The sequence below is a fragment of the Gallus gallus genome, chromosome 10 (genome assembly GCF_016699485.2).
Source record: "Gallus gallus isolate bGalGal1 chromosome 10, bGalGal1.mat.broiler.GRCg7b, whole genome shotgun sequence".
NCBI lineage: Eukaryota > Metazoa > Chordata > Aves > Galliformes > Phasianidae > Gallus > Gallus gallus.
This window is the reverse complement of record NC_052541.1, coordinates 2,384,842-2,412,576: the sequence shown is the minus strand read 5'-3', so window position 1 is coordinate 2,412,576 and position 27,735 is coordinate 2,384,842. Positions and strand designations below refer to the sequence as shown.

Genomic DNA, 27,735 nt, shown 5'->3' with positions numbered 1-27,735 from the left:
GACTCCTTCACTGGGAGCCTCTCCTGCCCCACGTGGAGCCTACTGCACCCGTACCCCATAGGGGATCTCCCACGACCTATCTAGAGCTCTCAGCCCCAGAGATCTGCCTTCCATCCCCTATAGGAAGGACCCCGTCCCCTATGCGCTCCCCGTTCGGCGGCAGCAGGACCCTGGACAGTTCCAGCCGCTCTCGCGAGATCCGGAGGGCGGCCCCGTTGGCGGGGAGGGCGGGTGACGGCGCAGTCTCGCGAGAGCGCGGCCGCTGCGGCAAGAGCGGCGCCGGGCGGCCGCCGCCACCCGCGACGCGACGCGTGGGGCCGGTGCTGTGCGTGGGGATCCGCTCGTGACGGCCCGGGGGCGGGTGGGAACCGTCGTGCAGCGCGGGGAGGGCCCCGGGAGGTCGCCGGAGCCCAGTGGGGGACGCGCCGCGTGGGTGTCCCCGCGCTTTCCGTGGGTTTTCGCCTCCCGGTGAGGCCGTTTCCGTGCGGGGATGGAGCTGAGGCAGCCCCGCTGCTGTGCGTGGGCCGAACCCCGCGGCTGGAGCCTGTGCTAATCGGCAGGGCGCTAAGCGGGGCGGGAGCCGGGATTGAGCCAGGTGTCCGCGCTAAGCCGGGCCTGTGCTGCGGCCGGGGGGAGAGGGGGGGAGTTTGGGGAATGAGGGCAGCTGGGGTGCAGCCGCACTCCCCTCAGTGCCTCCGTCTGTGTTCTCTTCCTTCCCTCCAGCTCTGACGCAGCTCCCGGCTGCTTTCCCTCATCTCTGCAGAGCGGGGAGGCTGACAGTGTGCCAGCATGGCAGGTATGGGTAATCTGGGGGGGGGAGGGGGAAGTTTGGGTTGTTTTCCGCTCACCGCTCCTCATTAACGGGACTTCTTGTTGCAGAAAAAGCCAACAACTTCCCTCCGCTGCCCCGCTTCATCCCCCTGAAGCCATGTTTCTACCAGGACTTCGAGGCTGAGATCCCGCCGCAGCACCGCACCATGGCCAAGCGGCTCTACTACCTCTGGATGCGTGAGTCGGGGTTGGCCGTGTGCTCAGCACCAGCCAAACAGGGGTGGTGTGCCTCGTCCCCCTCCAGACCTTTGTGCCCAAACCCACTGGGGATGGGGTTGGGCTGCGGCAACCCCCGGATCTCGTAGAATTGCAGAATCACAGAATTTGGTTTGGAAGGGACCTTAAAGATCATCCAGTTCCAACCCGTTTGCGATGAGCAGGGTTGCCGACTGCTAAATCGGGCACTGGAACAGCTTTGGTGGAGGATTTGCCACCAGCGAAGGCTCTCTGAGTGTCTTTGACATCAAGGGGCTTTCCTCATGGACCTGAGCTCCTCACAGCCCCTTTGTTGGTTCCCAAACGCCCCACGTCCAAGCTGGTCACATGGGCTGGATCCCTCCTGGAGTTTTGCCTGTTCTTTGCATGCTTCTGCGTGCCGTGCTCCATGCTGAGAGCCACTGCTCTTCTCTAACCCCTTCAGCTGCCCTGATCTCTCTAACATCCTCCGCATGCCTCCTGTCACTTTTCCACAAAAGAGGAAAAAAATATATATCGTCGTGTTTCCCTGCAGGAGCTGTTTTGGGGCATTACGTTCCCAACGGCTGCTTGTTAGTTTCTGGGATACACTTCCGTGCAGCTCCATCTGGAGCGTTTTATCAGCACAGGATGAGTCCCCACGAGGGGCTTGGGGGGGAGTGGGGGTGTCAGACCTGCTGCAGGGTTTTGGGATCATGCCGCCCTCCTCGCGTGCGCTACTCCGCTCCCTCTGTGTGTGTGTGTGTGTGTTTGCAGTGAACAGCATCACCTTGGCGGTGAATCTCGTTGGCTGCCTCGCATGGCTGATTGGAGGCGGCGGAGCTGTTAATTTGGGACTGGCAATTCTCTGGCTCATTCTCTTTACGCCCTGCTCCTATGTCTGCTGGTTTAGACCTATTTACAAAGCTTTCAAGTAAGTGGTCACACCTGAGCTTGGCTTTCACGGTTTTTTAAAACTCGGATGCAGTGCTTAGCTTTGGGGCACTGCCTGAATATTTGGGGATTTCTGCTCTCCCTGCCCAGCCTTCTAGCTGTACTTTCTAATCCTTACCATGAGGCTGTTTGGCACTGGATGGGGGTAGAGCAGCGGGGATGGAGGTGCAGGAACTGACGGAGCCCTCTCTTGCAGGACAGACAGCTCCTTCAGCTTCATGGCCTTCTTCTTCACCTTCATGGCCCAGCTGGTGATCAGCATCATCCAGGCCGTGGGGATTCCTGGCTGGGGTGTCTGGTGAGGACCATGCAGTGGGCACGAAGACGAGCTCAATGGGGAGGTGGTTTTGGGGTGGTGAAGAGCAAAGAGAGCAAGCAGCCCCTCGGTGTCCTAACATCACGGGTAGCTTCTGTCCTTGGGGGAACTGGAAGCAAGAGTCAGGAGGGATGCTGATTGCTGGTTTCTATCTCCCCGCAGCGGCTGGATTGCAGCAATCTCCTTCTTTGGGACCAATGTGGGGTCAGCTGTGGTGATGCTGATCCCCACCATCCTGTTCACAGGGATGGCAGTCTTCTCCTTCATCGCCCTCACTATGGTACAGTTTTGGGACAGAGGCTGGGAGGGGGTCATCGTGAGGATTTTTTCCTCATCTCAACCTTCTCTCCGCTCCAGGTGCACAAGTTCTACCGGGGGAGTGGTGGGAGCTTCAGCAAAGCACAGGAGGAGTGGACCACGGGAGCCTGGAAGAACCCGCACGTGCAGCAGGCAGCGCAGAACGCGGCCATGGGGGCTGCACAGGGGGCCATGATGCAGCACGAGACGCAGTACTCGGCCACCCCCAACTACACCTACTCCAATGAGATGTGAGCGGCGGGGCTGCGGCCTCGGGAAGAAGCACTGGGGGGGAAAGAGGAGGAGGAGGAGGAGGAAGGCTGAGCTGAGTTCCTGCAGCTGTTTCAGAAAGCTGGAGTGTACCATAATCTTCTTTCCCTGTTCTTTGTAACAGAATCTGTCTTTTCTTTTTTTTCCTTTTCCCCATCGTCACCTTGAGCTCTTCTTTTCTCCCTCTTTCATTTCTCACGTTGAAGAGGCTGTGAATTGACCTGCAGGATTCCCATTGTGCGTGGTAGTACGTGTATGTTCCTGTATTCTTCTTTTCCCTGTGAAATAGTGCACGGTGGTGGTTTATTATTACTGTGGTGATAGGTGTGTTAGACCTACATCAGCCAAAAGCCCCCCCAAAAGGGAAAGATTAAAAAATAGTGACCAGCACCCATCTCCTCTCTAAATAAGAGCTGAACTACAGGTTTCTGATGTGAGTTTTCTTTCACTTGGTAGCGTCCAGCCATTTGCCAGTGTCTCAGCAAGGGCAAGCAATCCTGGGAATTCTCCTTTTCTACTTTCTAATTAGAAGGTGGCTATTTTAGCCATTAAAAAAAATGGCTGATATAGCAGATTAAGGGAAAAAAAAAGAAAGAAAGAAAAAGAGGAGGAAAACCCCTTCAATCCCGCTGTTGACATGCTGGAAGCCAAGAGATTCCTAACCCACCCCCTGGCTCAGGATCTCCACCTTCTCTCAGTGCGTGGTGTTGTAAATGCGTAGTTTACATTTTGCGGTATTATTTTGGCGTGGCTGCAGATGAGAGCTGTGGCACGCTCTGTGTGTGTGTGTGTGTTGGGAAGTGAGGACAGGTTTTCCCTGTGGGGTGTGACTTTGCATCCTGAACCTGTTTTTTTTCTTTTTTTTTTCTAAAGGCTTCTGTTCTGAAACTGTAAAACTGGCGGAGTATTTCTTGCAGGACCTATTCTTGGTCAAACCTTGCTTCCTTGTGCAATTAGCCCCACTGATTCTGGAAACAGGAAGCCTGAGATGTGTCCCTGTTGGTTTTTGGGGCACGTGCTAACTTGCAGCTCCTTGTGGAAGCTCTGGGCTGGTGGGAGCAATTCCTTCTTGCTCCCGCTCCTATAAAGTGTGGAGAAACCTAGCTGCATAGCTCCATTGGGCTCCCATGCAAGGATGGCACCTCCTGGTCCACCAGCCCCAAAATCTGGCCCCGTTTGGGGAGGTTGGGCTTCCAGCAAGGCTCTTGCAGGTTAGTAGAAGGCAGCAGAGCTCCATTTGTAAAAGGGAGCGGATGGGCACTGCGGGGCAGGAGGAGGGAAAGCTCCTTCTCAGAGATGCTTTTCAGACTCTACATGCACTTTAAACAGGCCGTTTTTCCTTTAAGTCATAGAAAAGCAGCCCAAAGGGAACGCAGCCTCTCTGCTCCCCGTTCCACCTGCCCTACAGGTGTCAAAACAAAGATGCTGGCATCTGTGCAGCAGTGCCAGGATGTGAAACTTGCCCATGGGAATTGCACCAAACTTGAATTTGTTCCTTTTTTTGCAGCCAAGCACACCAAGAATGGTTTCTTTGCTAAGGATATCACTTCAGCTGTTTGGCAGTAGGCAGTTGTCTCTTGACAAGACTAAAATGCAGCTAATGATGAAACGCCTGTCTGCGTGTATGTGTGTATATATATGTATAAACTGTAAGGAGAAAAGTAATCCTCTGCTGAGCCTATTATGTACTTAATCAGGTTTAAATATTGTGCAATTCATTTCCAGCTAACCTAAAACTTACTCTGCCAAATCACGTGCTCTGTCATCCGTGTCTGCGAAATGATGAATGGAGTGACTTCACCTTCTATTAAGCCGCATAAACGATAACTGTAACGAGCTGTAACTAACAGGCATTGCTTCAGCACCTAACCCTGCTCTCTGCTGTGTCCTCTGTGCCAGCGTGACGCTCACCGCCCAAACATTGGTCCTGCAGAGCTGGGCAGGGCCCCACTCACACTGCCTTTACGTCCCATCAGCAGCCACCTTATGGGGTGGAGCCCCTCGCTGTCTCCTTCTGCAGCCATCAGCAGAAGATGCCCCTTTTGAGCCATACATGGGAAAGGCAGGGGGCTGCTTCTGCCTGCCGTGCAGTGCCCCAGCTCTGCCCTTAGGCTCCAAGGAGCACCTGCTGGGCTCCCTGCTTGCTCCTCTGCTTCTTGTTTCCTCTCCGCGTGCGTTTTTATGGCCGTTTTCTCTCAGAAACGCCTCATACGTGACCCCCGAGCCGGGATCCCTGCGGGCGCTGAGGGGATGACGCGTGGCCTCGTTGCTCTGTGGGGTGGGGGGAGCGTGGGCCTGAGAACAGGGCCATGTGTGGTGCGCATCACCAGCCGGGCTTTGTGGGGGTGAGGGGGGCGGTTGAGGTGGGGCGAGAGGGTTTATTGGCGTAAATTCCACTTCCGGGCAGGCCCACAAGGCCAGGCTGGGCCTCAGCGCCACCCGCCCGCCGTCAGCAGCGCGCATGCGCAGCCACCCCGCGGCGTCGTGGAGGACTCCATTTCCCAGCGTGCCCTTCGCATTCCGCCCTCTGTCCCCGTTGCTAGGCGACGCGCGGGCGGTGTGGGGGCCGGGCTGTCGCTAGGCCGCAGCTAGGCCGCGGGGCTGACCCCGGCTATCCCACACCTCTATAGCCCTCTCTCGTTTGTCTGCTGGACTCCTCCCTTCCGTTCTCTGCCTCAGAGGCCTTTCTGAGGCGTTTCTCAGAGTTACGGAGCCGATAAAATAGTGAAGGAGGCCTGCGAGCCGCTGGCCTTTGAGGTGGTTCTCGGTTCGTTCCCCAGAACTGTGGCTCGGTAAGAGGAAGGGGCGACCCTTACGTTGCTTGTAGTCCTTTCTGCAGCATGCCTATTACGTCTTCTTTCCCAAAATTTATGGGGGAGATGCTCTGGTTAATTAATTGCTTAGTAATTGTAAAGGAAGTGCTTTCATCTCTGAGCAGTGTGTGACAGCTTTCGTTTTGATTAGGTGCAGGCAAACACGTATTGCTGTAGCACTGAAACACCTTGCCTAACATTATGCATTCTGTGTTCCCCTTACTAATGGCTCCTGCTAAACAGCTCAAGCTGAAGTCATGCTCCTGACCTTCCTGGTTTTCTTTTTACAGCCACAGAGGACTGAGCACAACGTGTTAATTCTGAACAGAGCGTGGCAGAAGGATACGTGGCTCCCGCTGTGCTGCAGCTGAAGGGTGGTTGCAGTCAGCAAGGATCTTTGTGCTCGTGAATCTCAGCTGCTCGGTGAGGTCCGGCTCTGTGTAACTCCTGCAGTTGCTCTGTAAAGGATCTGATATTAAACTCAGTTCTGGATGACCTCAGGAAGTGGCCAAAGGGTTCATTCTCCATACGCAATCTGGCTACCAAGCTGGTACCTGAAATAAAGGCAGTGTAAATGTCACTGCCTCCCTTCATTCTTCCCAAAATACTTCCATGTAACTTCCTATGAATAACAAGGAAGTTAACTTCAGTGAATCCCAGCGTAATGCTGTCACTAAGGTACAGTTTTCAGGTATTTTCAAGTTTGTGAGTTCTGAAACTTATCAAACAGAGATGTTTGCATTGACTATGTAGAGAAGTCATAGGTTCACAGAATGGCTTGGTTGGAATGGACCTCAAAGATCATCCAGTTCCAATGCTGCTGCTGTGAGCAGGGTTGCCAGCCACTACATTAGGCACTGAATCCATTCACCCCGGGCTCCGTCCAACCTGGCCTCGAATACCTCCATGAATGGAGCATCCACAGCTTCTCTGGGCAGGATGCTTTTCTTTGCCAGAATAATGTTGAATGATTTATCATTGGCAATTTGTCAGCATGGTGGTGGCTCAGGAGTGACCAAAGACCATCATGAATCATCACTACTTGCCACGCACCTTCAAAAGCAGCCACCTCAGCCTGTCGGTACCTTTGTCTGGCAGTGGTGGGGGAGCAATTCTGTCCTTCACATTCCTGAGGAGGTGTTTTCACTTAGTGGCTGTTTTGTGGCAAGGGAGAAAACACACACTGAATCAGTGAAACACTTATCATTATATACTTTTTCTCCCATTGCAGGTAATTACTCTCCTGTTCTGCTATTGGCTAGGTACTCCAGGCTCACAATCTACACAATGCATTTGCTAATCCATTTTTCTATATAAGGTCTATCACCAACCTGTTTTTTTTTTAAAGATCATTTTCTACTTTTCTCTGGGTTCAGGAGGGCAATATTTCTTCAAGCTGTCATACCTGTTTTATCTTATGCCAGGCCTTCCTTACCCTCCTCTGTATTTTTGCCTTATCTCTCACTACTTACAAAAGCCACATTTAAGAAAGAAGAAACCCATATCAAGGAACATCTAAAGGTTACTAAGCCCCAATTCCTGATTTATGATACCTATTATGCTGTGCTAACAAGCATAAATTTAATTACACATTTCCATTTATTTAGCAGCCTTTCCCTTTTCAATGAACTTGCATATTCTTTCGCAGAAGTTCATATTGTTCACGTTTGATCACTGTGGGCAGTGCTCAAACCCTTTGGATTATTTCTTACCCTGGTCAGGACGTCCTAGCCTCTGTTCTGTCCTGCTGCTCAGCATCCTTCTTATGAAAAGCAACCTATGCAGCCATTTTAACCTACGCAGCTGTTTTGTAAGAAAGTTGTAAGTTCAGTAAAGGCCTATACCTTGGTATTGGAAGTTTCTACTGCAAAAATGCAATCTAGCTCTCACAGTGTGAAGGTCTCTTTCTTCGTTCGTTCTTTCCAAAATACTTCCAAGCAACTTCCTGTGAATAATGAGGAAGTTAACTTCACTGAATCCCTGTGTAATGTCATCACTAAGGTACAGTTTTCAGGTATTTTCAAGTTTGCGAGTTCTGAGACTTCTTAAACAGAGATGTTTGCATTGATTATGTAGAGAAGTCATAGGTTCATAGAATGGCTTGGTTGGAATGGGCCTCAAAGATCATCCAGTTCCAATGCTGCTGGTATGGCCAGGGTTGCCAGCTACTAAATCAGGCACTGGATCCATTCACCCCACGCTCCATCCACCCTGGTGGTGGCTCAGGAGTGACAGAAGACCATCATGAATCATCACTACTCACCATGCACCCTCAAAAGCAGCCACTTCAGCCTGTCAGTATCTTTGTCTGGCACTGCTGGGTGAACAGTTCTGTCCTTCACATTCCTGAGAAGGTGTTTTCACTTAGTGGCTGTTTTGTTCTATGTTTTATTCACTGTTTTGATCTTTTTTTTTTCTTGCTTCTGAAAGAGTAATACTTAGTGCTGCTTTAAATACATAGTGATATAGTGGATAGGGCATCCAATGAACTTGCCTGAGAAGCCCCAAATTTTTACTTACTGAAATGTTCCCCTGCATTTATTACTTGTCAGAGTGTGGAGGGTGCACTGCTCTGCTGCATATCTTGCCTTTAGTCAGTGTGAAAGGTACAGTTATTGTTAATTCCATCCCATGTCCAACACGTGAGAGTGCCTCTGTTTCTTTGTCAAGCTAACAGCTCCCAAAACTGAGCCTGTGTAGTTTGTAGCATTCTGTTTACCAGCATCCTAGAGGAAATTGTGCTTGAAGGAAATGGGAGGAGTTGGCTATTCCTGTGCTTCAAGGTGTGCTGATGCTTAAAAGCTTTGTGGATCAGGGTCTGAATGTTCAGCATCAGATTGAGTCACTCTAGATTCTATAGAGTCCAGGCTTAGTCCTCTGCCTTTGGGTGTATGTTGTTGGAACTCTGCTGTGCTTCTCGTTACTCAAATTTCTTTATTTCTCTATGCTTGTAGAGGTTGGCTGGACCATGGAGCCCTTCTCACTTGCAGAAACGAATTCATCTGTGCCACAGGAAAAATTCCATGTCCTGGTGGGTGTGACCGGGAGCGTGGCTGCCCTGAAACTGCCTCTCCTCGTCTCTGGATTGCTGGAAATCCCTGGGGTGAGTATGTCCATCAGTAAAGTTGGTATTACCCTATTTCTCATTTCTAGCAGAGCCTATCTGGCTTCTGCTGAAGTGAGGAATTTCCTCTGTCATTGAACCTTTTAGTTTGAAAATTGGGATGGGTTCCTCCAGCTTTTAAAAATCAATATTTTTTCCTATTGTTTCTTACTTCTCTATACTTAAGATTTAGCTTGAAATCAAGTTGAAAAGGCAGTAACTTTCTGGGTGCTTTCCCGGGAAGACATTTAAATTGTGCATTATGAAAGTAGTTCAGCTCAGCTTGCTTAATTTTCTGAAAAATGATTGAATACATTCCTGTTTGTTTGTTTTACTGTGGAGTGTATCCATCCTCGCCAGATGTGGCTACAGGCACATAGGTGGATGCTTTCTGGAGCTTGAAATTTCTAATTAGAACCTTCCAATTTTCAGCAGGTGGGGTCTTGTCTTTACAAAGATGGACACTTGTCTAACCAACAAAAAGCAAGCAAGCCTTGTAAAAAACAAACAAACTATAGAAGATAAAAAATGCAGACACATACACCAATTTACTTTTTAAACTCAAGTTTATTGTTTGAAGTAACAGAAATGTCCAGCAGAGGCCACTAGTGACTAGAATCAGGGAGGGAAGCATGATATTTTTGCTGTAGAATGAAGTTGCAAAAGAAAAATGAGACCTTAATCTTTTAAGAGATGAAGCATCTGGTTTGGAGCAATGGAGTGAAAGAGTAGCAGGAGTGAGAGTGTGCACTTAAATATCCCAATATATTGGCAGGCATATTGAATGAATAGCTTTTGGATGGTTTGGGAGGCTTTACCTCAGAGCTCTGAGAACATTAAGAATGGAATCAGAAGCAATACAGTCCCGGAGTGCCTTGGTGCTCAGGACAGCCTTCATCCTAATTGATGGGGAAAGTGCAAATGATCCAATATAGTGCATCAAGTGCATTTTTTCTCTGTGAGCTTGATGCATAATTTAAAGCAGCTGATGGCCAGACTGAAATTGTGCATTCTGTGATGTGTGGTGCAGGCCTTATGGCCACTGGTTTTAAGCTTTTGTTGCACAAAAAAGTGTAAGTTCAGTATCCAAACTGTTCAGGAGCTTCTGGTACTGAATTTGTTTATTCACTTCTGATGTGATTTTCTACCTGAGAGCATAACTTCTCCATTGAGTTTGCTCTGCATGGGCCTGTTGCATCAACTGGAGGAATGGAACTTAGAGAAGCTGTTGTGGAAGCAGGGCAGAAGCAGAGAGGGACTCATAGCAGTGGAGACGTGGTCAGAGGTTTGCGAATGGAGCACTTAGCATAAAATTGATGTTTCTGCTTAAATGGTCCTCAGTGAACAACTTGGTGGTGTGATTTTTGCACTCATTAAACTTTAACATGTCCTTGAGGGTGATAACTGCCATGACTTCATCTTACTGCCTTTTGTTTAAGTTCTCTGAAGATCTGGGAATTCAATACATCAGTTTATGCTTTTCAGGTTATTCCTCTCGCACGCGTTGTTGTGGGGAGACAGCACGTAGAGTCTTGTCAGGGTGCCTGGGTAACTCCTGTGGTTGTGTTAGACACACACATTACCTCAGTTGGAGTCCTGGGTACTTTTGAATGGCCTGGCAGGAAAACTGACAAAAAAAAAATCACATTGACAGAGTGTCAGTTAGTCATAAAGAAAGGAAATGGCAAACTTTTCTCTGGGTGAGACCTATTGTTCTTGAAGCTTCCGGATGTCATCTGGCCTTGTCACTTTGAGTCATGTCATAAGATTTCACTGCACTCCTGCCAGGTAGCCTCTATGTCAGCTTGTAGATGCCATTCAGCAGTAGGAGATGCTCATTCTCTTCTGCAGCAGTTGCTAGCAAAGACTCTAGCTAGTCTAAACTGTCTCCAGTAAAGGAATTTGTCTGTGTAGCTAGAGAGATTTTACTGTTTAAGCAGAGAGATATCTGCAGTCAAACAGAGGGTGTGCCAAGTAAATAGAGGGAAAAACTATGTAGGCTAAAGTGATCTCGAGAGCACTGATCTGTTTCCAGCATAGCTGGAGAGACTTGAAACACTTGCTGAGAACAAGAGATCCAGGAGCCCACCCCAGCAGAAAACCTTAACCAGGGAGAATAATGAAACTGCTAGAGCAGCTTTTTGGAGGAGTGGTGGAGTCACCACTGCTCAGTTCTTGAACATCCCTCTGATATGCTCTCGGTTGTGGTGGGTTGGATGCAGTACTCAATAGCCAGCTATTCCCTATTCCTGGACTTTAGAATGGTTTTTTTTTCCTTCAGACCAGAGATGCTTCATGAAACTATCTTAAAAAAAATTTGGATTTTGATTGTGTCCCCTTTAGCCTCTTAACCAGCTATTTCTGGTCTAGGTTAGAAATGTTTGAGTACTGCTGCAATTGAAGCAGCAAGACACAAAATTCAGCATAATATAGATGCAGTTGTGTCACCTAAAGATCCTTATATTTTTATGACTAACTGTGAAATAAGAATCCCACTAACAAATGTTACCAGTGTGAGAGCTTTTAGTGCAGATCTGGCTTACTGGTACAATTCCAGAGAGCAGACAAGCCCCTTTAAGCTGCACGTTGCTCAACAAATAAATAATATCTTACAGACTGCAAGGTTAACATCTCATTGAAGCTCAAAGGATAGCAGAGAGCAGCGTTAGCACCTTTGTGGGTGTCACTGCTTGGCTCCACACAGCTTACTTCAAGGTGAGATTAATACAGAAACAGCATGGCTGTTTGCTGTGTGAACTTCACACTCGCAAGCACTAGAAATAGAGCTGTGATTCCAGGCTAGGGCCACTTGAAAAAAGAGCAGACATGTAGAAGCATCAAAAAGCCAAAAAAAATTGTACTAAATACTGATGTTATGTGCAGCTATTTTTCTTCAGGAAATGGGAAAAATTGCCAAAACCAATGGTATGCTGTGCCTGGTTTTTTCCATTGCTCCAAACTGCTATTCTAGTCATGTAGGGTGCAGATAATCGACACTGCTCTGTTCTTAGGAGTATCCTGATGGTAGAATTAGATGGTACTGGAGAGATAGGTTAACACATTTTGTCACTTCAACCGCTGCTGTTGAAGATAGCTGCTTGGAGGTTGGAGGTTTTCAGCTGTTTGTTCAAGCAAGAGCACACATACTGAGGGCTCTGTCAGTGTTGTAACTCTGGCCGCAGTGGGAGGAAGGTGTTGCTGAGGCTGGTTTTTCCCTATCTCTCTGTTGGGCTAACAGAACCACATCGTGGGTTGCACAGAGAACTATCAGTGAGTAGACAGTGAGAAAAAGTAGATGATAATAAGGAAATGCTTTATTTATTTATTTTATCATTGCTGGTCTGATGCACATCTACGTGTGATCAGCACATGCAGAACAAGTCTGATTCTGGCTCTGCTTCGTGGCTGGTCCTGCTGCACGTGATAGCCCTGAGGATAAGAAAAAGGCTGAGGTTCTCAGTGCCTTCTTTACATCTGTCAGACCAGTTATCCTCAAGACACTCCACCCCCTAACCTGGAAGTCCGGGATGGGGAGCAGAATAAACCTCCCACAATTCAGGTGGAGGCAATTAGAGAACTTCTGCTCCACCTGTCACAAGTCCATGGGACCATATGGGATGCACCCAAGGATGCTGAGGGAGCTGGCAGAGGTGATTACCAAGCCACTTTCTGCAGCATCTGATGCACGGACTCAGATAGACTCCAAATCCTTTATTACAAATTCTCACATCACTTATATACATTCACAAGTTTCCTTTTTTAGCTTTCCCATCGGCCCTTACAACTTTCCCATCCACTTTTACATGTCAACAGAGTACTCTACAAACACTCCATAACCGTGCATGCGGGTGCTTATCCAATCAGAGCCATGAGCCATTCCTTTTGCTTTTTCTCCTCTTCTAGAGGAGTCCTTGGTTCTCGTCCTGTGTATCCTGCTCCACAGCTGCAGCTCTGAATAGTTTTTCTTGTGTTCCTACAACTGTCTACCATCTATCAGTGTGCTTAGTCAACTGGAGAGGTCCCAGAGGATTGGAGGCTAGCCAGCATGACTCACATCTACAAGAAAGGTTGTAAGGAGGACCTGGGGAGCTACAGGCCTGTCAACCTGACCTCGGTGCCAGGGAGGGTTATGGAACAGATCATCTTGAGTGAGATCACATGACATGTGCAGGACAACCAGAGGATCAGGCCTGGCCAGCGTGGGTTCGTGAAAGGCAGGTCCTGCTTGACCAACCTAATCTCCTTGTAACTGGGTGACCTGCCTGATGGACGTGGGAGAGGCTGTTGGCATAGTCTGCCTAGGCTTTAGCAAATCCTTTGATGCTGTCTCCCCCAGTGTTCTCCTGGAGAAGCTGGCAGCCTGTGCTCTGGACAGGTGTACTCTTTGCTGGGTCAGGAACTGGCTGGAGAATACATTTGTCAGAGGTACAGCTTTGGGCAGATCACGAGACGTGTAGAAACTAGGGCAAATTCCATGTTTCCCAGCTGATAAGATCACTACGGGAAGAAGTAAAAGGAACTCCTGTCACAGGGCACCTTAGCACCTCCTGACTGTTCATGCCAAATGTCCAAGGGACATGATAGGATTTCCTCACTTTATGCTGTATAGATGAAGGTTCGGATGGTTTTCAGTAAGACAGCAGGTTCCTCTAAGATTTCAGAGAGAACCCTTATGTACTTTTCACCTGATCTCCTTTTCCTTTGTGCAGGCCACTGGTTTGCTAATCTGGCTGTATAGAAACCACCTTTTGTCATCAGGAAGTACTTGTGACATCTAGAGAGAGGGGCGGAGGGAAGAATTGAAGGACAAAAAAGTGAAGATCAGAAAATCATTCTTGTTCTTCCAAAGCAAGTGATTTGGTATACTCATATACAGGGCTGTAGATCTTTCATAACAGGTATAGGTAGGCAGAGATAAACTAAAATCCTGCTGTTCCAAAAATGCTCGAGGCAACGAGAGGAGCTTTGAGCCTCTGCTTCTTCTGGAGCCCTGTTCTGCAGGGATGGGCTTGCTTTGATCTGGTGGTGCTGAGCCCCAGCTCCCAGCTTTTCCCTTGGCAGGACTTGTGGTCTCTGAGCACTACACTTCCTCTTGGCTCTGAGTGTGGGAAGAGCAATCCCACAAGTGCCGTGCCGGCACGCCACCCCTCTGCAGCCCTTTGTGCTGTGGCTAAGGGAATCCTCTAAGGTGAGATGCTCTGCTACTCCCGTTTGTGATTAAAGGCCATCTCTCCCAGAGCTTTGGTTTGCTGCTTCTTGCTGTCCCTTTGAAGTTCTGGGCAGAGCTGCATCTCCCTTCTTGACCTTCTCTGTCCTTTTTGCTGTCCCTGCTGTGAAGTGACCATCTGAACGAGTTTGGCAGACGGTGACTAATCACCTGCCTGCATTAGGGTGGCAATGAAATGAGTCGTCATCTCCTGTGAACACTTGCAGTGGCCTGACCTTTCAGCTCTGAATAGGTGTGGTTATGCACATGCACACAGGAGGGGAATGTCTGCATATCTTTCAAAGTCTTCACTGCTCAAGCGCTCCTCATCTACCCAGCTTTGCAGGATTTCTTCAAGCCATAACTGTTGGTCTTTTTCTGATGTGGTTTAACCTGCCATGTAGCTCAGCACCACAGTCATTCGCTTGCTCTCTTCCCAGTGGGATGGGGGAAAGAATCTGGGAAAAAAAAAAAAAAAAGCAACAAAAACCAAAGTAGATCTTGTGGGTTGAGATAAAGACTGTTGACTAAGACAGAAAAAGCAAGATACAAACCAAGTGATGCACAAGGAATTGCTCACCACCTGCCAACCAATGCCCAGTTTTGGGTTGTTGGTTTTTTTTGGTTTCTTTTTTGTATGATGTTATATGATATGCAATATCCCTTGGGCCATTTTAGATCAGCTGTCCTGGTTCTGTCTTCTCCCAGCTCCTTGTGCCCTCTCAGCCCCCATCACTGGCAGGGCAGTATGAGAAGCTGAGAAACTGAAAGATCTTTGGCTCTGTGCAGCACTGCACAGCAACAACTAAAACATTGGTGTGTTATCAGCATTGGTTTTCTCCTAAAGCCAAAACATAGCGTCATACCAGACACTATGAAGGGAAAAAACAAAGCACTGCTGTCCCAGCTGAAACCAGGACATTCTCTCTTTGCTTTCTGATTAGCTTGAAGTGAAGGTGGTGACTACTGAGAGAGCAAAGCATTTCTACAACCCCCAGGAAATTCCCGTCACCCTCTACAGCGATGAAGATGAATGGCAGGTAAGTTGTTCTTCCTCAGGAGTCTGCAAGGGCTTCTTTCTACTGGTAGTTCCATCATGTGCTCATGCATCCATACATTCACTGTCCTTTTGTCAGAGTGCCCCTTTGCTGCCATCTGTGACACAGCAACAAAATGTAATGGAATATTGGTGGGAAGGGTCAACCTCAGCTGCTGTACCACTAACATCCACTTCTGATGGCAACATAATAAAACAGGAGGCATTACTTTTGGAGCAGCCCCCCTAGAAACATCCCTCCAAGTTTCTTTGCAATAAACTGTAGATTCTTGGCTAAGGTTCCCTTCTTTGTTGTAGTACCCGTGTGCTTTGGAGCGTGGCTTTCAGAGAACACTGGCCCGCCCATGCTAAATGGAGCTGCCGTGACTGTAGCAGAGCGTTTTCTACCACCTAGCAGGCTTTGCAGCAGGCAGTGTGGCTACAGGTGGTCCCTCACCACCCTGGGCTTAGCAGCCACCCTCCGCTCCGAGAGGAGTATCAGGAAATGTCAAGAAAGCCACTGTGAAGTTGTGGTGAAGGTGTTAGGTGGTTGCCGTGACTCATACTTGTCAGGAAGGCAACAGCTTAATTCTCCTTGTCGCTGCCTATTCTCAATCTATAGGCACCACTGACAATCACAAAACTACCCTAGCTGCTGGTGTTTTGCAGCTTCTTGCTCTGTATTTTCATAATCTGCCTGCCCCCTGGGTGAAAAACAGAGCTGTTCTGCAATACATCTGGGTCTGCTTGGAGAGCTTTGTGCTGGTAGGGCCACCCCAGTGTGGTGGAGAGGCAAAGACCAGTACCTGGGGCTGCCTTGCACGAGACTGATAGATGGTTGGCTGTACAAGATGTTTTCCTGATGGAAGCAGTGTGTTTAGCTCAAGAGGCGCTGGTGCACATACACAGAAGAGACCAATCTGTCATCCCTTGAATTTACCAGGCAATTTGCAATCAGCTTGGCCTTTTTCACCAGTTTTCCCCTCAGATGAGTTACGGCTGAACATGCTCTGCAGGATTCAGCAGTGGCCTGGGGCATCTTTCCAGCTCTTCTCTATAGAATCATCAGCATGAGCTGAAGCTCTCAATGCACATTTCCCTTCCAGTGAGGGATTGCTCAGGTGCCAGGGCTCTGAATATCTGTAGATTCTGGAAAATGTCTTCTTGACCAGAAGGCTTTGGCTGGTCTTAGAAGACTGCCGAAGATTTCTTAGGTCCCATGGTGCTACAGCTTCAGGCAAAGCTATTTGTGGGGAACCCTCTGTGGGGTGATAGAAGAGGTGCAGGTCAGGCTTTGTGGTCTGTTGGAAAGAAGACACATAGCCTTTATAGCATGTCATTCTGACAGAAGGGCAGCAAAGAAGCGTGGCCAGCGTGTTTGTGAGATATTTTACTCTGAAAGGAAATTTTCTAGAAAGACTTATCAAAAAGAAAACAGAAGTGAGTGGAGGAGCTGGGAAAGGTATTGGGGAGCACCAGATTTCCGGATGCTGTGTTTTTGTTGTGGTTTCCCATGACTCAGAGAAGGAATAGTTTGTGGCCCTGATGCACATCTTGCTGGCCTGTGGTTGTGTGTCCTCTGGGGCTTAAGTGCCTGGTACTGTTTGCTGCTTCCCTTGATGTTATCCCAGTTAACTGTGCTCTTAAGAAGAGCCCGGGACCCCCTTGAGCAACTCTGAGCATTACTGAAAAACAGAAATGTTTGCCTAGAGCTAAGAGAGGAAGGAAGTACCCAGTCCCTCCCAAAGTGAACCAAGCAGACTATTCCTGCTGTAGGCATGCTTGGGAAATGTTTCCACTGGCGTGGTCCTGTCTGGTTTTGGTTGACTGACCCAGTGTCGTGGATTTCCCTACTCAGATGTGCCATACATTGATGGAGCTTTAATGGATGGATGTTTGGGAAGCTGAGGGATGATGTGGATGGAGAAAGCTCTTTTCTGCAGGTTGAAGTTGGATGTGTGAATTGTCTTTGTGGGAAAGGATACCCTGCTTGTAGAGCACTGAGCACATTGGCACCATTCTAAGTGCTCCTTCCATATGGCCTTCACTGGAGGAGGGTGGTAGTCAGAAAAGTGAGCACTGTGGCTGCGGTCTCTGATTCCATCACGCTGTCAGATCTTGCTTGGTAGGAAAATAATGAGGTTTATATTGTAGTTACTACAGTGAGGTTGTTGAAGTCCCCGTTGTTCACAGTACTTGTTGTGAGGGTTTGGTGACCTGCATCCTGTCTCTCCCACAGCTGTGGAAGGGCCGTTCTGACCCAGTCCTGCACATCGAGCTCCGGCGGTGGGCTGACCTCATGCTGGTGGCCCCTCTTGATGCAAACACGTTGGCAAAGCTGGCAAACGGTATCTGTGACAACCTGCTGGTGAGTAACTGCAACTCTGCCTTAGGGCAGTCCCTGCATTCTCTCCTAGCACCAGTCTGACCTTTCTGTCAAGGAAACTCTTGTGCTTCAGCAGCATCAAGATTTGCATGTTCTGCTGCCATCTCAGCTGCTTGTATCTCCCCTGCCAATATGGTTCCCCTGCTCCTTTTCAAACTTTCCTTCCCTTACCTATATCCTTTTCCATTCCTGGGCTCTCTCTGTCTCTTCCATTATCTCCCAGTTCCTATTTTGTGCCTATACTGCTTTTTCTGTTAGGTGACATTTCTCTCTTTCTACCTCTGTCCTCTCTCTATCATGCATACACACACACATGCACACACTCACACTCACTTTTGAGTTCCTCTCTGCGTTTTTTAGATGCAATCTGGAAAGACACCTGTGAGATCAGATAAAACTGTTTACTTCCTGCTACCTCACCTCCTCCCTCACCTAACTGCATAGCACAAATTCAAACATGTGCACGCTTACTTACCTTACACTTTCAACTACAGGGTTTTTTGCTTGTTCAGGCATGCTTTTGGGTTTTTTTTTTTTCTTTTTCCTGATATTAGAAGTGCTCTGTGTCAAAGACTGAGCAGAGGGTGTTTTAAAAGAGAGCATGTGTCTCAGTTCAGTGATGGGGAACTTCAGTTCTTTGCGTCCATCCACTGAGCCTTCACTAGGAAAGGTCATGAGTATCAGCTGCCCCAAAGGTCTGCCAGAAAGCTGCAAAAATGCAAATGCTGCATTACCCTTCAGTAATGCAAGGAGGCTAGAGTTAGTAATGGAGGGCAGTATATCAGGCCTGGCTGGGGAGCCCTGCTTGGTCAGCTTAGCTGTCCAGGTAAGAAAAGAGTGGCTACAGATGGGCACAGTGCACCCAGAGCTATAGCCCTGGATCGTATGAGCAGTCCTCTGGAGATCTAGACAAGTCAGAAAGTGCTGTGTGAGGGACAAGCAGTGTCTTGTCCTTCTGAACCCCCTCTGTACTGCAGCCAACAGAGGAATTGTTCAGGAAGGTTGTTAGGGACACATGGCTTTACAAGCTCCTGCCAGTCATCTTGGGTAGCTTTGTGGAGGGAAGTGGTAGCTCCTGTAAAGAATAGCAAGTGCTGGAGGTGCTGGTTAGCAAGTTGGAACAGATTCCTCTGTGCCGGGAAGGGTTCAAATCATGGGGCATAAAAAAGGATGGGCAGAATTCTCTGAAGTATTCTGAAATGAGCACAGCTCCAGCACCAGGGACCAGTGCAAGCTACCTGGAAGACTCCCTTTGCATGGCTGAGATGCTGTCAGGTCTAGGTGATGGGCATTGCACTGTTTAACAGCAGTCACCATTGTTCATTTTAAAGAGATGAGGTGATACTAGCTTATCTGGAGGCTGTGTTATTGAGGAATCAGATATGATCCTCCGTAGCATGCAGGAGCTCCTAGGTGGTTTGTAATCTACCAGCATCTTCTGCAGCAGCCCAGCTGTCTTCCTGTTATCCTCTGTATGCTGGAAGCAGGAGTGCTTCCCTTGTCAGCAGCTGTGGATCCAGTTGGCGTGTTGTTTAAGAAGATTCACTTGCCAGCTTTTTGTGTTTAGCTCTACAGCTGGCTTATCTGAAGTGCTGCCTGGGGATTTCTCTTTAGCTGATATGATCTGTGGCCACCCCTCAGCTACTCTTGGTCTCCCACATGGGCTGTCTGCACACATTGTGTTCCAGCTTGATTTCATCCAGCGATTGGGCTGTTTGCTTGGCCCTGATCCGGAGTAGGATGGAATCTATTCTTTTTGTAGCCTCCCTCATCCTTCTTGCCTGTCAGAAAGGAGCTCTGCTGGAATGCAACATGCATTAGTAGCAGCCCTGTGGACTTGCTTACAGGCTAGTCCAGCTGCACTGATGGATGTTTTGGCTGTCTGGTGATACCTGGAGTGGGAAAGCGCTTCTGTGCAGCAAAGTGAGCAAAGGGGCGATGAAAAAGAATGCTCCTCAGAGCTGAACCTCTTGGCTTCTTTTGCAGACTTGTGTCATCCGTGCTTGGGACCTGCACAAACCTCTGCTGTTCTGCCCAGCTATGAACACGGCCATGTGGGAGCATCCCATCACAGCTCAGCAGGTGGAGCAGCTGAAAGGCTTTGGCTACACAGAGATCCCCTGTGTGGTGAAGAAACTAGTGTGTGGAGATGAAGGTCAGTCCTGTTGCATGTCTTCTGACTGTTTTCCTGCCCGAGTGCTCCTCTTACCCTGAAGGGAGGTGCCTTGCTCTTCTGCTCTGTGACCTTCCAGATGTTAGACTGCAGCGAGCAGGTGCTCGTGGCCAAGGTTTGTACAAACAACATGAAGCTTTGCCCTGCGCTAGCTGACACCTATTACTCTTGTACAATGCAAGCTGGTAGATAGGCCTGATACTTAAAAGAAATACCCATCCTCAAAGAGATCAGATGAAAGAGAAGCGAGGCTCTGTGGTGAGCATTATCAGCCTGGGATTCGAGTGTCCCAGCCATGCCCTCTGCTGAGACTGTGAGCTGTTTCCACCATGCCTCAGTTCCTCATCTCTGACGTGAGGATAATATCTTATCCCTTAGAGCAGACATACAGGATTAGCACTTAGCAGATGTGGCTGAGGGTGTAACTGGACATACATTTACCATTTGTTGTTGTTTGTTGCCTGGGTTACTTTTCAGCTAGATCAGCTTCGCAGCCTCATTTTGATTTGGAGTTCTGACATCAGCCTTGTCTGTGAAGTGAGAGAAGGGGGTAGGAAAACTTGTCATGCTCAACTTTCAGACTTACAGTGCCAAGTGGAATGGTCTTGTTTGTATTCTCGGAATTGGTTTAAATGAATGTGTTTTGATTTTCAAGAAGGTTTTTTATACCAGAAGTTTGGATGAATGGATTCACTTCTTTAATTTAGTCTTCTGTGGACTATTTGTCTGTAAAACATCACCCAATTCTAGCCCTAATAGCAAATGTGTCATTACCTGCACAGTAATGCACTCATTCTTTCATCTGATAACCCAACAACAGCAGGATCTTAACCACTCTGTCAGGTACCTCAATGAATGTCTGTCATGAAGACAGGATGCTAACATGTTCTTCGTGGTTAAATTCCGGGGCTGGCTTTCTCAGTGTCTGAATTCTTGGGAAGATGCAGTGCTTTTAGAGAATGTTTTTCTGGAGCTGACGACTTAGAAATATTTACAGTTAGGTAAGTGTAGTCAAGTAATTCAGGCATCAGCTGTAACTGTACTGGACAATTATGTTTCCGCTGGGGTTTTAGACCTGATTACATCAAATTTCCTGCGTGCTTGTAATAATGTTAAGGGAAAACGCCCAAAAGAGGTCATTCTGTGCAGACATTTTGGCAAAAGTGGAAAGGCCATCTGGCATAGCTTTTCCTTTATCTTTTTTAGTACTTGTATAGGACCTCTATTCCTGTAGCAAACTTACGAGCACCTCTGAGTGATGCACTTATTCGCACAGGTCCACACACCTGAAGCAGAGCTGTGGTGTCATCCCTCTTTGGCAGATGGGGATCTGAGATGCAGAAGGGCTATGTGTGTTGACTCACTGGTGCAGATGGCTTAGAGCTAGGCGCTGAACATGCTTTCCGTGTTGCTGCTCTGCCCTGCTGTTCCTTGGAGTTGCTGCCCTCGTAGCAGTGTCCTTTGCTGCGGTCTGTAGCTCAGAATGGCAAAGCCAAACCAGTACTGATCAGGAGTTACCTCATTACACCAACAGTCATTTGGGAGCTGCTTTGTGTGTAGTTCAGACGTTCCCGCTGTGAGAATAACTCCCAAAGGAGCCTGTAGGAGAAGGATGGTACAGACAGCTGAGGCAGGAGTAGCCACATCTGACTCGGCTTTGCTTGTGCTTGTGAGTCAATTTGCAGCAAGATTTTCCTGCTGGCACATGCCAGGGTTTTCCTGGCAGCAGGTAGGAAAATGATGGCAGAGCAGTAATGCACTCCAGGTCTCTGAAAACGCAGGATTGTCTTCACCAGTGACTTTTTTTCCCGTCTTCCTCTTGTTTTTTTGGTTTTATTTTTCAGGCCTTTCCCTCCAAAACCTCTTTTTCCACCCTAATTTCTGGTTTGTGGGTTTTATCCACAAGAGGGTTTGCCTGGCTTCTACTGGCCAGACAGCAAAGCTCACATCTGGTGCCGAAGAAAAGAGATTCAGTTTTCACCAGTTTTGTTTGTTGACATTGTGGTTTAAGTTGCTGTTGAAAGAGGTTCATCTTCTACCACTGGTGTAACTGATCTCACCTGAAGTGGCTGCCATCATGTTTCTGTATTACAACCATGTTTCTTCCATAGTAAGTGGGTGTTTGTTGGGAATACAAGAAAAACTATTCAGAGCAACAGCTGTGGAGCAGGATAAACACCATGAGAACCAAGGACCCCTCTAGAAGAAGAGAAAAAGCAAAAGAAACAGGCTAATGGCTCTGATTGGATAAGCACCCGCATGCACGGTTATGGAGTGTTTGTAGAATACTCTGTTGACATGCAAAGGTAGATGGGAGGATGTAAGGGTGGATGGGAAAGCTAAAAAAGCAAACTTGTGAATGTGTATAGGTGATGTGAGAACTTGTAATAAGCAGTTTGGATTGTTCACGTCTGAGGCCGTGCATCAGACGCTGCAGGTGTTTTTAGACGTAAAGTCCAGCTAAAAAAGAGTTAAAATAAAAGAATTAAATCTAGTTGCCAATTAAAATGTTTCCTTGATTGGATGGTTAAGTGTAACCTAAGGGCTGCTGGCTTTGGTGGTATCCATGTGCCACCATATAAGGAGAGCTCTGAGAGGTGCCATACCACATGCAGGCCTGCAGCAATTTATTGTTGCAAAACACTTCCAAGCTGCTAGTATCTACTTCATCCTTGGCTGGATTTCTAGAGCCTGGCACAGTGGAAGAATTTTTACCCATAGGCACAATGTTTGCTGTGAACTGCCAAAGATGTTGAGAAGATGAGTTGTGTAGGATGAAGGCAGGCCTTGGAAGTGCTCTTGAAGGGTGTCGTTCTGCCAAACGTGAGGGTGCATTCGGGGAATTTCTTTTGTTTAGCAGGATGCATCAAATGCAGCTCCTCTCAGAACAGGAGGCAAGAGCCACCCACGTCTGCCTGCATCTTGTCTGTGGGGTGCTTCAAACCTCTTAGGGTTTGTAGGCCTGAAAATGGTGGAGTGGAGATTCTCACTCTCAATTTTCTTGTCTTTCCAAAAGCATTGCACTTCATCACAACTCCTCATTATTGCATCCAGTTATGCCTTCTGTCCCAGGCAAAGCTCAGGTGTCTCATCTGTACTGGAAAGCTGAAGGTCCTGTCAGGTTCAGTGCTGTGATCTGCCCACAGAGAGCACCTCTCTGCTGTAAAATATGGCCTTTCCTCTTCCATCTCTTTCCTCAAGTTGTAACTGTCCTTTGGAGCCTGCTGGTCTCACTGTTCATCTGTGCACTCGCTAACCCATCTGTGTAAGTGAATCGGAAGAAAAAGGAGAAAACAAAACTTCCCAGAGCTAATTTCAAACAACAAACAGGGCTCATGTGTTAAACAATTACAGCAATTAGCCAGCAAAACAAAAGACCAGTAGACACTCCTGTCTTTTGAATCTTCTAATGGAGACAGATGCTGGTGGGGAGGTGTCAGGAGTGAGTGGACTGATTTCTGTGCATGCATGAGGTTGGGCAAAATGATTTAGTGCTCTCTGACCTTGAAGTTTTCATTCTAGGTTTTAAAAAAAAATTGTTTCGGAGCAAAGCGCAGATTAGATGTTCATCTGGAAACTAACCAGTCCAAAAGGAAAAGCTTTTACATTTTGTTCTGCTTAGCACACAGTATTCTCCAAGAATTACTCCCAAGAATCAAGCTGGTGCAAATCCAGAGCAGCTTTCTCTCTAATGTGGGCCTAACTGTGGAGTCACTGGAATGGTATGAAGTCAAGTTTAGTTTTGTTTTGTTATTTTTAATAGGCAAGGGTTATTTCAAAATAATACCTAACGTGCTGTTTGCACTGGAGGAAGGAGGTGCAGTAGGGTATTTTGTTACCCACGCACTTTGTTTTGGTCACTTGTGCACACTTACCCCCAGGGTAGTACGAGCGAAGATACCAGCTCCCTGTGCAAGGGTTAGACACAGACATCCTTGGAGATGATTCAGAACATGAGGTACTTATTAAGGTCATATGAGTTGCCTTTTGAGGTTTCCTGCCTCTCTCCATTGACTGTCTGAGGAGCTTGTGCTCCTGCTTAGACTTGTGAGTTGTGAGCCAAGCTAAGTTAGCATGAACACTCCTCCCTTGATGGCATCCGACCATGCCACAAAATCCCTGCCCAACCAGCTAGACCAAGCAGATCCTCTTGCCCCCATAGTTGAATCATGAGGAAACTTTACTTTGGGGATACTTTACTTTGCAAACTTTTGCCCTGGCCTTGCAGCACTATGGGGCTTCTACTTTACTGCAACATGGCTGAATGTGAAGGAGAGGGGGGCTGGGATGGGGGAACCACATGCCTTGTGCTCTGTGGCTTTCACCATGAGCCTTTGGTCTTGCCCTGCAGGTCGTGGAGCCATGGCAGAAGTGTGGACCATAGTGGAGAGCGTGAGAAGGATCCTTGAAGAACGGGGCTTGCCAACACAGAGCTGATTGCTTGCCATGAAAATTGCCTTCCTGACGATTCAAAGATAAAACCAACAGGAAACCAAGTCGAGATGGCATGTGTCCTACAGCGTGCTCCTCAACTGAAGGAGTGAAACGGTTGTGTTCCAGCTGGTACCAAACTGAAATGTGGTACAGCACTGCAGACTTTTAGAAACCTAAGCCAAGACCACGTTTCTTTATTGTGGGAAAACTGTGGTATCTTGCAGAGAGGGAGTAACGTTCCTCCAGGCCAAGCAGCTCTGTTTGTTTCACGTGTGATCCTTTCTGAGAAGGCTGCAGAAGGAATTGCCCTTGTGTCTCCGGCCCAGCATTGCCCCAAGGGCAGCTGGAGTGGTGTGCTTGCTGTCCTGGCAATAGGAACGTGGGTATGAGGACACCCTTGCTCTCCAGTGTTGTCCCTAGCTGTGCTGCCTTCTCCTTTCCAGCAGGAGTCACTGTCCAGAAAGCGTTCTCCCTCCAAGAGCTTAATAAAAAGAGAGCTTTTAATTCTGCCCCCGAGGAATTGCTTTTTGGGGGTGTTGTGCCTAACATCATTGCTAAATCGTTGTGCTTGTGGGCTGTTTTTTATCAGAGATGGAAGAAACTGAGAGAAGCTATCTGATCCTCAAATCAGCCTTTGTCCTTTGCGTCTGTTGACCGGATCTGTAAGCAGCTATCAACTGTGAAGCAAAATGTCACCTGCCCGTCTGGGTGCTCTAATCAGGAAGCAGACAGACTGGCCCTGGTGCAAAGCCTGGTGGGTGTTTTCAAAGGGAGTAGAGTCAAACTTCGCCTACAACAGTGCTTTCCAGCTTGAAAATTAACCATCTGGCCCAAAGAAATTGGGAAATCCCTGTGACCCCATGGACCAGGGTAGCCAGGGCTACCCCAGCCCAGCCTTTCGTTGGAAATGTGAGCCTGTCCCTGGGGAGAACGAGACCAAGCTGGGACTGCTGAACAGCTTGCTGCAGCAGAGCACTGCTGATACACCCAGTATTTATATCTAAATCCAGGCAAATTTAAGGCCTGTGGTACAGAACATACATCTTGCCTATGAGGACAACCTTCAGGCTACTACGCGCAAGGAAAGAGGTTATCAGGGTATGTTTGCTTTCCTTATCTATTCCACACAAATAAAAACCTCTGAAACTTTCCCACTTTGGCTCTTCCACTGATGGAGAACCAGGGGTTCTGAGCTTCTAGGAATGCAGGCGGAAGGAGCCTCGTGTGAGCAGAGCTGCTGGCTGATAGGAGCCGCGGTGGTACCATGGTCATCAGCTTTGTGTTTAAACCTCCCCATGGCTGTGCTGGTTTGCACCATTCATGGCTCTGTGGCAGTTTGCTCATATTAGGATGGCGAAAGCTCTCCATCCCGGGCAGGATTTTACTTTAAGCTTCTTAAAGGCAGTGCAAGAGATGCCTCTGGTATTTCCTTGAGTTTTGTAACAGATGTTTCTCCTCATTACAAAGAAGCACATGTTGTAGTTGCAACTGGACCTCGTGGGCTCTGCCGTACTATCTCCTATCGTTAGGGTTGTTTATCCTCCCTCCTTGTCTGTGGTTTGGCAATGCAACAAACCCTGCAGTGTTCCTCGTACCAAGTCAAAACACCACGTCCTTGGTGGGAGCACTGAGCTGTTTGGGATCTGTCTCGCTGTTCTGAGCTGCTCCAGGCACGTTGGCAGGTATCACCCACTTCTCCCAGTGCTGGTGGATGTGTAAATCATATGCTGCAGAGCATGAGCTGTGATAGTTAATCAGAAATGGGATAACGTGCCCTTTTCAGATGTGGAGTTCATGCTGGATAGCCCAGTAGCGCAGATAAGATGTTGCCATTGGGGCTAGCTGGGAGGCTGATTTAAGGCTTGGAAAGAATTTGGAGATCCTTGAATACAGAGGGTTGGTCCTTTGTCCTGCAAATGTATGGAGCCTCAATGGCAAGGTATCTGAGCAGGGCCTGGGGCTATGAGAGGAAGGCTTCGAAGTTGCCTGACATGACCAACACAGACTCACCTGGAGGGACGCTGTGCCAGGTCTGTCTGCTCTGGGCTGCAGAAACAGTGGCTGAGTGTGTCACTGAAGGATCCTGCAGTGATTTCGGGTTGGAGGCAGGTCCTGATAGCATTACAAGGTGGGATAAGGGCTGCCAAAACCGCCTTTCCTTCAGGGCAAACATCAGAAACAGTTAAGTTCCTCTTTGGAGGCAGAGGACTGAAGCAATCTCGTATCCACCAATAGGACAGCCACCCATCCCCACCCATGGCAAGGTATGTGCCGGCAGCCCCAGGGCAGAAAACGTTGGCCCGATGTTTTTGGTGGCTTTTTTTTTTTTTTTTTCTGTGCTAAAACAGCAAAAAAGCAAACAATTTCATTCATTCATGCTGCAGTTTCATTCATCCTCATCCCCCACCCCAAGATCAGCCTGACCCATCTGCTACTGGACTTGGTGGGGCCTGGAGGAGGATGGAGATACCGTGGTGCTTTGCGTCTGGATAACCCAGCTTCAGGCAGAGTGTTTTGGGCATTGGCCAGCTCCCTGGCAGTGCTCTGGTCCTACAAGTCTTCTCTGTCAACTGGGCTTTGGATGTGCATCACCACTGTCCCAAAGGGGCCAGAGGAGTGCCACGGTGCTGATAGTGCTTGGTGCGGGGTTCGTTAAGTGGTGGATCTCTTTCCCAAGGGACTGACAGCTGAATCCACACCACACATCGCTTGCATTCCTCCCTCTCAACATCTCCATAGGTCCAGTCACCAAAGACTGTGGGGTGGTGGTCTCTCAGACCTATGTCCCATATTGAGGCCAGCATCCCTTTGTGCTCGTTGGTGAGTTTTGTTACCTGGTTATTTTGACCCTGAGAACCAGACGGGCTGCCTCAGGGGACGAACCCCATTTCAGGTGGCTGCTCCCCATTTGATGGGAACAAAATCCAGTCCTCTAAAGGAGAGCGCACCTGGTGACTTCTCTTAACTGTTTTCCTCTGCTTTAGGGTGCTTCCCCTCGCTGACAGAGGTTTGGCCACAAGGGTGATGCTGTTCCTAAGCCTCAGCAGCTCCGTGTAACATCTCCACCAGCGTTTTGGAGGGTTTGGGCTGGGGGAGCTCCAGCAGGACTGAGGAACAGCAGCAGTTTTCAGGTGTGCAGTTGGTTTCCTTTGCACCGGCCTGCTTTATGGCTTTGGAGAACTACAGTTCACAAACAGCAGCGCGATAAGGTTGGGGGAAGAAAGCAAACCACGTCAGCGCCAAGGAATGCAATGGGAGGGAGCCCAGATCCTGGACAAGCATCAACTGTGCTGTGACTGCATTGCAACTCAGCCCTGGGCACGAACACCCCCTTTATAAAGGCAGCAGGTTCGGCCACAGCACACAGCGCTGTGGGGTTCCCCATCCGCCCTGGGAAGTCCCCTCTTTCCCTTCCCTACTAATGATGCTTGGGGACTTCCCAGCGCAGGGCTCCTCGATTCCCCCTGGCGCCACCAGGCTTTGGTAGGGAGCTTCTTTTGGGGTCAGGTCGCTGCAGTGTGAATGGTGGTGACTTTGCATGAGTGATGCTCTGCTCCCCAGCTCCTTCTGCTCTCTGCTCGCTCAGGGTGTGAATGTGAAGCCCGGCCCCACCACAGTCAATGAACCCGGGTGCTTTCTGCGGCGGAAAGTCAATATTGACTCTCATCCATCGTTTGCATGCGTGGGCACTAAAATTAACAAAAGCAGAACAAAGCCCACGCTTGGTTCCGATGCTGGGTTT

General features: G+C 48.5%; 2 protein-coding genes and 1 non-coding gene across 9 annotated transcripts; all 3 read left to right on the top strand.

Annotated features, from left to right (window-relative positions):
• The first annotated feature begins 241 nt into the window (after positions 1-241).
• SCAMP5 (secretory carrier membrane protein 4) lies at positions 242-4,707 on the top strand. Its single transcript, NM_001389575.2, has 7 exons — positions 242-325; positions 724-796; positions 880-1,008; positions 1,783-1,939; positions 2,156-2,257; positions 2,438-2,555; positions 2,633-4,707. Exons 2-7 carry the CDS (start codon positions 790-792, stop codon positions 2,825-2,827), a joined length of 708 nt encoding a protein of 235 aa, NP_001376504.2. The 5' UTR covers positions 242-325; positions 724-789; the 3' UTR covers positions 2,828-4,707.
• On the top strand, positions 2,351-2,460 carry MIR6625 (microRNA 6625). The gene has a single exon (NR_105493.1). It is a non-coding gene; the product is annotated as a microRNA 6625 (primary transcript).
• A 660-nt stretch (positions 4,708-5,367) lies between the features above and the next one.
• PPCDC (phosphopantothenoylcysteine decarboxylase) lies at positions 5,368-25,143 on the top strand. 7 transcript variants are annotated; one of them, XM_001231998.7, is made up of 8 exons: positions 5,368-5,634; positions 5,946-6,078; positions 8,610-8,758; positions 14,909-15,004; positions 17,240-17,368; positions 19,373-19,541; positions 23,182-23,281; positions 23,911-25,143. In XM_001231998.7, exons 3-8 carry the CDS (start codon positions 8,624-8,626, stop codon positions 23,966-23,968), a joined length of 687 nt encoding a protein of 228 aa, XP_001231999.1. In that variant the 5' UTR covers positions 5,368-5,634; positions 5,946-6,078; positions 8,610-8,623; the 3' UTR covers positions 23,969-25,143. The 7 variants fall into 7 exon arrangements, with proteins under 7 accessions (XP_001231999.1, XP_004943732.2, XP_004943730.2 ...); XM_004943675.5 differs by having other exon boundaries at positions 5,946-6,083; XM_004943673.5 differs by having other exon boundaries at positions 5,946-6,333.
• The last annotated feature ends 2,592 nt before the right edge of the window (positions 25,144-27,735 follow it).

What these genes read in the sequence shown, in the direction of transcription:
- SCAMP5 (NM_001389575.2), top strand. An exon ending in CCTATTTACAAAGCTTTCAA is followed by an intron (nt 1,940 to 2,155) that starts GTAAGTGGTCAC and finishes CCTCTCTTGCAG; the next exon opens with GACAGACAGCTCCTTCAGCT. An exon ending in CCTTCATCGCCCTCACTATG is followed by an intron (nt 2,556 to 2,632) that starts GTACAGTTTTGG and finishes TCTCCGCTCCAG; the next exon opens with GTGCACAAGTTCTACCGGGG.
- PPCDC (XM_001231998.7), top strand. Translation starts at nt 8,624, where the DNA reads ATGGAGCCCTTCTCACTTGCAGAAACGAATTCATCTGTGCCACAGGAA. An exon ending in GATTGCTGGAAATCCCTGGG is followed by an intron (nt 8,759 to 14,908) that starts GTGAGTATGTCC and finishes CTTTCTGATTAG; the next exon opens with CTTGAAGTGAAGGTGGTGAC. An exon ending in ACTAGTGTGTGGAGATGAAG is followed by an intron (nt 19,542 to 23,181) that starts GTCAGTCCTGTT and finishes TGTTCTGCTTAG; the next exon opens with CACACAGTATTCTCCAAGAA.